Source organism: Lathamus discolor, chromosome 6 (genome assembly GCF_037157495.1).
Source record: "Lathamus discolor isolate bLatDis1 chromosome 6, bLatDis1.hap1, whole genome shotgun sequence".
In the NCBI taxonomy this organism is placed as follows: domain Eukaryota; kingdom Metazoa; phylum Chordata; class Aves; order Psittaciformes; family Psittacidae; genus Lathamus; species Lathamus discolor.
The window spans coordinates 10168858-10177224 of NC_088889.1; the positions used below are offsets into that span (position 1 = coordinate 10168858).

Genomic DNA, 8367 nt, shown 5'->3' on the forward strand with positions numbered 1-8367 from the left:
GTGCTGGAGGGTAGTAGAGTTTTACAGAGATTTTTATTGTATATAACAGGTCAAAAAAGTAATCTGTAATTCACAATCAATAATGTTAATTAGAAGTCTTTTCAAATTTCTCTACCACTCATGTCTTACTGGATAAAAGAAGTAGGTTTGGCTTCTACCCTGAGTAGATTTAAACCAACAAGGAAGAAGCGCTTGATGACTTGCATGATCTTCACCTAGGATCATTTATTTCAGATAAGGACCTACGGACAGAAGGATTTGAACTGGAATCGTGCCGCAGCATGATTGCTTTAATGGATGTATCCTTTTCTGGTGAAAGAGGAGTGCTTGATAGGACACTAGGTCCAGCTAGGTTCTATTTTCCACCACTACACGCACATACACACAACTTAGTAAACCAGGAAAGCAGAACAGTACATTATAGCCTGTAGTGAGACCACACAGCATACCTCTTTGACACATCTCAACTCCAGTCATCTCAACATGAGTGTAGTTGGCAGGTGAAACAATCCCAAACCAGAAAACTACAGAATCAGTCAGTCTATATGATACCCTTCCTTGGGTATCAGGGACTGGACAACCCAGATACTCAAGCATAATTTTTAAAGATTTTTTTTTAAACTAAATCAACATATTTCTTGCCAACAAACTCACTATATTTCTGTTATCTTTAAGTTTATAATGTATTGTACATTCCACTGTGTGCGTAGCATGCAGGGCATACAGAAATTGTCTGAAAGCAAGTATAATAAAACACAACAGAATGCCACATGGGGTTACCTCTACTACAGCATCACTCAGTTTTCCTATTTGACATAATGCATAATTTTGAAAGAACAAAAGTGCATACAAACATAACCAGAGCAAAATTGTAACTACAATCCAGAGCCATAATGGTTGGAGCCTAAACACATTTTTGTAAGTGGCTTTAGTCAACATTTTGCTTAGTTCCCAATTCATTTTAAGCAAGGCAGAAAGAGCTTCTCTCTAGGATAAACCTCAGTTGTCTTAAAAAACATCAGGTAAGCTTCAGATTTGGAGGTATTATTTGGAAAGCTCCCACTAAAACATCCTGCTCATGCCCATCACAAGAGCACCAGGAGAAAGCCTCGCTCCTGTACCAGATATTTGCTGGTACACAAACAGCATTTCACACCCCTGAAACAAATAATACACACAATAACCAAAGCAAATATTTTACTGCACCCCTCAGCCAGCTCTGAATGCTAAGGAGATCCTGAACTCAGTTTCACATCCACCCCTTCACCCGTATTTACAGACTTAATTCATTTTCTCTTTAAAATATTGTGAGTTTTTTTTACCTGAATGTTTGCATCGCAGACAGACGGCTCAGGGAGGATAAACTTCGATGAGTTTCGACATCTCTGGGACAAGATTAAAAGCTGGCAGGTATTGTTGGGATCCTCAGTGCTGTTCTTCACAGCTTCTACAGCGTAAAATGTTGTGTAGGAAAACCAGAACTCCCTACATATATTGCAGCAAAAAGAAAAGCTTAAAAGCTGCAATAAAAAGAAAAAAATTGCTTATAAAAAGAAAAGTCTCTTCTCATGCTACTCACAACCTAAGCAAATAGCTTGAAGGTGCAGTACTCATTTAAGAACTACCCTCATGAGACTAGCTTGGAGGCATACAAATTGGAGAAAGAGGATGATGGGAACTAGAATCAGGCCTCACATATAGCTTAATTAGGACAATCAAGAGGAGTATTAACAGACTAAAGTCAAGTCAAACAAGGAGAATCTCTAGGGGAGAGCTTTTTGCTCCCCACAGCATGGATCTAAGTTATTTTGCTTTCTGACTGAGAGGAGCTCTAAGCTATAAACCAAGGCTGCCCAGCTGCAGCAGTGTAAGGCAAATGGCAAAGGTGCAAGTGCCCAAGGCAAACATCCCATATCCAGCCAGTGGATACACTCAACAGGATGTTGAAGTTTTCCTGTTGTACTTCCAAGTACAAGCTTTTTTCTGTTGTGTATTTATTGCTTTTCCTTCTTCCAGAAAATTTTCAAGCGTTACGACACGGATCACTCAGGCACCATTAACAGCTACGAGATGCGCAATGCAGTGAATGATGCAGGTACTTCCCCCAGTGCCCAACAGCTGAAGAAACCTTATTTTGTTTTGTTTGTAAAATCTGTAGTATCACTATAAAACTAGATGTAATGATTCAGCGACATTTCATCTTCAGTACTGTTTCGGCACAGCAGTTACCAGTTCATCAAGGCACAGAAACAAAATGGCTATCTTGTACTTCACATACCATGAGTGATTTGACCCTCTGCTAAGGACAGAACTACACATGGATTTGAACTCTTGCCACAGTAGAAATTCAGGTCATTTTCATTTTCCCGGTTTCCATTCTCTCCAGGAAAGTTTTCAATGTCAAAAAAAGAAATTTAAATACCTCCTTGGCTTTAGCACACATTTTACAACAGCAATTTCTCAGTCTTACAGCCTGTAAGGTATGCATGACCTTGCATATAGCCAACAACCAGCGGTACCCAAATCATGACAGACCCTCATGAAGCTGCAGCAGTGTCATGGCTCAGTTACAAGAGCTACCTCCTCATCTATTTTTTGACTATTGTGTAGTTACGTTTTCATAGCAACTTCCTCCTATATGCCTGTCACCAGTTCTTGTAGCTTTGCTCTTACCAGGCCCAGCTAAGCTGCAGGCCCTTTGGTGTAGGCCTCTCCTCTTCATATTCACAGCACGAGGTAATTCGTGTGCTATCAGCCCTCCCAGATTGTAATTTCCAAGTGTTCTCCTGTTTCAAGAGAGCAGCTGGACACAGGGAAGCGCCTTATAACTGTACTTCATTTTATGGAGTGGATACAGCCTGAGCCTCATCTGAGCCTGGGACCAAACCACTGTGGAGGCCTGACAGGCACCAGTGCTTCCCCTGTCCCAGCTGCACCCTGTCCCTGTTCCTCTGCAGGGTTTCGGCTGAACAACCAGCTCTACGACATCATCACCATGCGCTACGCTGACAAGAACATGAACATCGACTTCGACAGCTTCATCTGCTGCTTCGTGCGCCTGGACGCCATGTTCAGTGAGTGGCTGCCCCAGCCTGGCCGCGCTGCCTCCCCTCCTCACCCCCAGAACGCAGTCACACTCAAAGCAAAGCTTGTTCAGAGCACCGCTGCTGGGATATAGTATTAATAGTTAAAGATATGTGCTTAGGGAATCTAAATAGGACACCCATCTCATTCATACACAAAAGAAACCACTGTGTCTCTCCTTGTATTAGCTAAGTAAATACCTGCACAGGTTTGCACAACACGAGCAGAATTTGATTTGCTATCTGGGATCATCTTTATGCGCACAGTTATTTAATCTACTCCATATATTTTTGTTTCCTTGCTTTAGGGGCATTCCATGCCTTTGATAAAGATGGAGATGGCATCATTAAGCTCAATGTCCTGGAGGTAAACTGCTTTACACCAGTGTTTCTAACACAATGTCACAATACTGAATTTTAATGTTATTATTCATTGCATGTGTTCTCAAGAGAGCCTATAAGAGTTGGTCTGAAATGGCCATCCAATTGGTAAGAGGTTACAAACCCTCCCCAAAATTTTGCTACCAGTTTTACATGGAAAACATCCATGATGTGCCAGCAATGGCTGCTCTGTAAGACTCCAGTTGGTGCTGACGGGCATGGCTCTTCACACCACCTTTAAACGGCTTCAAGAAATTTCTCAGATCTTTTTATGAGGCAATTTAAATCAAACGCACTGATATGGCACTAACTGATAATGGGGTTTAACATAGTTCTTTACTTTTAAAATCTAATTAAGAAGACTTAGGAAGTTTAAGCTTAAAAGCACATTTTCTGCTAGGGAGATCATAAAAAACCCTTCCAGTTTTCCAAGGGAAAGAGAAATAGGAGCAAGAAGCCTAAGAGAAACTTCCCCACTGCTACTGTGCTCCATACTAAGTGTCAGCAAGCAGCTGCCTTCCAAAATTTCTTGGAGGATGCCAGCATGTCTTCCATCTTTAATTCCAATTCTCCTTTTCAGTGGCTGCAGCTCACTATGTATGCGTAACACTGGAGCCAGAGGCCATCTTCAAGATCACACTCAAGACTTTTTTGAGTAACTTGCTCCATTCATCCCCAAGCACGAACAACAGCATTTCCTACAGCATGTGCTTCACTCATCGAGATAAACAGTGTATGGAAAGAAGCCCTGGAAAAAGGGACAACCACACTCCACTAGGCAGACCAGTGCACATATTCTGTGACTACTTCGAGAACTTCCCAACATTTTCCTTTGGGCAATGAGGATTAGTTTAACAGTTGACTTTTGACTGATTGATGACCATCAAGCTTTTTCTGCATGGTAAAGTCATGGAGCGTGCATCCTTACTCTGCTTATGCTGACAACTGTAAGTCTTCCCTCAAATCAGGCAAAACTGGGACTGTAGATGAACTGTGGAAGTCAGGGGTGTTTACTGCCACCTTGTAATGAGTCATTAACTCTTTGTCCTGCTTTTGATACTACCATGTCAGCATCTTCATAATGGTGAATGAACAATTCACATGTGATTATGCAAGACTGCATTATTATGAATCCCAAGCACTGATGTTGGTTGTTACACATGTGGGTGCACAGGTTGGTTCTCTACCATGCTAGAAACGTGGAAGGGACTGCACTATCCAGGTACAGCTTGCTCTATTGCCTTTGAGAAAGTACCAAGACTGAGCACTTTACTCTCATTTTTAGTACCTCATAGTAGAGATTTTTAAACGGTTTTTATTGCAACTGCAGTCTCTGTAACATTATGGAAGTTGATACACATCCAAGACAAACTCTTATAGATGCAAATTTATGCATCTATACAGACACACATCCCCTCTATCCCCTCAAAATCCTATTTCCCAACAGCATTATGTATTTCTTTATGGTAAGAGGAATCAGATACTATGTAAGCATGACCACTTTGGGAAGATTATTAGAATACGGAAGTACAGTCAGTTTAATTGACCCCAAAATAAAGTCAGCTGGATTTTGGTCTAATTTTCAGGGTTGTTTTGGTTTGAAAGAAGACAAGAGGACAAAACACTGAGCACTCTTCCATCATTCTCCTGAATATACAGCAGCTTTTGGAGTTTTATGTCCAGCATGAAATCAGCTTAATATCTCAACCACTTGCCAGCATAATCCTTGAAATCATTAAAGAAAATAATTGAAAGGCTCCATAGGTATCAGCTTTAAGGAAGACAGGCCTTCAGAACTGGCCAATCGTTGATCAATGTAAAAATAGAAGGAAAAATGAAATGAGCAAGGGGTGAAGAGACCAAGACTTTGTCAGAAGAACCTTCGACTTGGTTCATGTCATGGTTTAAACAAAGTCAGCCATAAATCATGCAATTGCTCTATCACTCCCTGCCCCGTCCCCCTGTCATCCCCCCCCTCCCCCTTCTTCCCCTCCCCCTACTCCAGGGGGGATGGAGAGGAAAATCGAAAAGAATGCAACTCCCATGGGTTGAGATAAGAACAGTTTAGTAACTAAGGTATAACACAGATCACTGCTGCTACCACCAATAATAATGATAAGGGAAATAACAAAGGGAGAGAATACAACACCTCAGCACCAGCTGACCGATAACTCACCCCACCCCCACCGAGCACCAACCGATACCTAGTCCAACCCTGCAATGTCCTAGCTCTTCCGAGTAACTCTCCATTACATCTTGGGCATGACGTGCTGTGGTATGGAATACCTCTTTGGCTAGTTTGGGTCAGGTGTCCTGTCTCTGCTTCCTCCCGGCTTTCCCTCCTCCCTGGCGGAGCATGAGGCTCACAAAGTTTGTGGTCAGACTAAAACATTTGTGTTATCAGCTCTGTTCCCAGGGTGAAAGTCAAAACACAGAGCTGCACCAGCTACTAAGAAAGAGAAAAATGACTGATCTCTACTGGCACTACAAAGAAAAAGCGGTGGGTCATAGTAATAGGGGACTCTACTCTGAAAGGGACAGGCCTGACCCCGTCTCGAGGGAGGTGTGCTGCCTACCAGGGGCACGGATCAGGGATGTTACAGAGAGGCTGCCTGCTCTAGTAAGTTCCACGGACTATTACCCGCTCCTGGTGATCCATGTGGGTGCTAGGGATATGGATAGTAGTAGACTGGGGACCATAAAGAAAGACTACAGAGCCCTGGGAGAGGTAGTTAGGGGCTCCGGTGCTCAGATAGTCTTTTCATCAATTCTCCAGGACACAGGGGAGGACCAAGAAAAAGCCAGGAGGATTGGCCAGGTTAATAAATGGTTAAAAGGGTGGTGTCATAGTCAGGGGTTTGGGTGTCTTGAACACGGGACTGAAGTTAGTAGGCCAGGTCTACTGGAGGCTTGTGGAGCTGCTCTGGTAAAGAAGGGGAAGAACAGTTTTGGTAGGAGGCTTCCCAGACTGGTCAAGGAGGCTTTAAACTAGATGTGTTGGGGGGAGGGGGGCATCATTCCATCCCAACACACCCAGTCAGTTGCCAGCACCTATAATAAATGCTCGGAACAATGTACATACATTCCAGCTGCTCCAGCCAAAGAGCCGGCTTCAATTGGAGCTCGGCTCAGATGCCTCTATACAAACGCGCGTAGCATGGGGAACAAACAAGAGGAATTAGAGATGTGTGCACATCTACAGGGGTATGATATAATAGGCATCACAGAAACATGGTGGGATGGCTCCGATGACTGGAGTGTTGGAATGGAAGGTTACAGGCTCTTTAGAAAAAACAGGCCTGGCAGGCGGGGAGGGGGAATTGCCCTTTATGTTAGGGATAGGCTGGAGAGTATGGAACTCTGTCTGGGGGCAGGTGAGCAGTTTACAGAGAGTTTGTGGGTCAGGGTTAAAGGGAGAACAGCCGTGGGAGACATTACTGTGGGGATCTGTTACAGGCCGCCTGATCAAGGAGAACCTGTGGATGAAGCACTCTAAGACAGACAGGAAAAGCCTCACGCTCGCAGGTCCTTTTTCTCATGGGGGATTTCAACCACCCTGACATCTGTTGGAACGATGGCACTGCACGGCACAAGCAATCCAGGAGGTTCCTCGATTGTGTGGAACACAACTTCCTTCTGCAAGTAATAGAGGAGCCAACAAGGAGAGGTGCCATGTTTGACCTTGTGCTCACCAACAGGGAAGGGCTTGTTGAGAATGTGGTACTCCAGGGCAGCCTTGGATGCAGCGATCACGAGATGGTCGAATTTGAGATCCCCAGGACAGTGAGAAGAGCGTGCAGCAAGCTCACTGCCCTGGACTTCAAAAGAGCAGACTCTGGCCTCTTCAGGAGCCTGCTTAGTAAGGTTCCATGGGATATAGCCCTGGAGGGCAGGGGGGCCCAAGACTGTTGGTTGATATTCAAGGATCACTTGCTACAAGCTCAGGAGTGCTGCATCCCAACTAGAAGGAAGTGCAGCAGAAGGGCAGGAGACCTCCTTGGATGGATAAGGAGCTGCTGAGGAAAATTCAAAGGAAAAAAGAGGCTTATAAAAAATGGATGCAAGGACAGGCAGCCTGGGTAGAGTACAGGGATGTTGTCCGGGAAGCTAGGGACCAGGTTAGGAAGGCTAAGGCCCAGTTAGAATTAAACCTAGCCAGGGATGTTAAGGATAACAGGAAGGGATTCTACAGGTACGTAGCAAACAAAAAACAGACTAGGGACAACACAGGCCCCCTGAGGAAGCTTTGGGGAAAACTGGCTACACAGGATTTGGAGACGGCTGAGGTTCTGAATGACTTCTTTGCCTCAGTCTTCACTGGCAAAGGCTCTGACTGCACCATCCAGGTCTTAAAAGGCAGATGCAGGGACTGTGAGAATGAAGACCTTGGGCCCACTGTGGGAGAGGGTCTGATTAGAGACCATCTTCAAAATCTGAACGCACACAAGTCCATGGGACCTGATGGAATCCATCCGCGGGTCCTGAAGGAGCTGGCGAATGAAGTTTCTAAGCCACTGGCCATCATATTTGAAAAATCATGGCAGTCAGGTGAAGTTCCCGACGACTGGAAAAAGGGAAATATAACCCCCATTTTCAAGAAGGGGAAAATGGAAGACCCGGGGAATTACAGACCAGTCAGTCTCACCTCTGTGCCTGGGGAAATCTTGGAGCACATTCTCCTGGAAGGCATGCTAAGGCACATGAAAAACAACAAGGTGCTTGGTGACAGCCAGCATGGCTTCACTAAGAGGAGACCCTGCCTGACCAATTTGGTGGCCTTCTATGATGGGGCTACAGAACTGATGGACAAGGGTAAAGCAGTTGATGTCATCTACCTGGACTTGGGCAAAGCGTTTGACACTGTCCCACACAACATCCTCCTCTCTAAATTGGAGAGATATCA

At 44.5% G+C, this 8367-nt stretch overlaps 1 protein-coding gene across 3 annotated transcripts in view; it reads left to right on the forward strand.

Annotated features, from left to right (window-relative positions):
- CAPN3 (calpain 3) overlaps nt 1-5043 on the forward strand; it is a 28988-nt gene extending 23945 nt beyond the window's left edge. For all 3 annotated transcript variants that reach the window (XM_065685408.1, XM_065685406.1, XM_065685407.1), the window contains 6 exons: nt 235-299; nt 1342-1410; nt 2017-2095; nt 2958-3074; nt 3392-3450; nt 4045-5043. In XM_065685408.1, the coding sequence (XP_065541480.1) occupies nt 235-299; nt 1342-1410; nt 2017-2095; nt 2958-3074; nt 3392-3450; nt 4045-4071 (416 nt within the window). In that variant the 3' untranslated portion in view covers nt 4072-5043. The remainder of the gene's footprint in view (nt 1-234; nt 300-1341; nt 1411-2016; nt 2096-2957; nt 3075-3391; nt 3451-4044) is intronic.
- The last annotated feature ends 3324 nt before the right edge of the window (nt 5044-8367 follow it).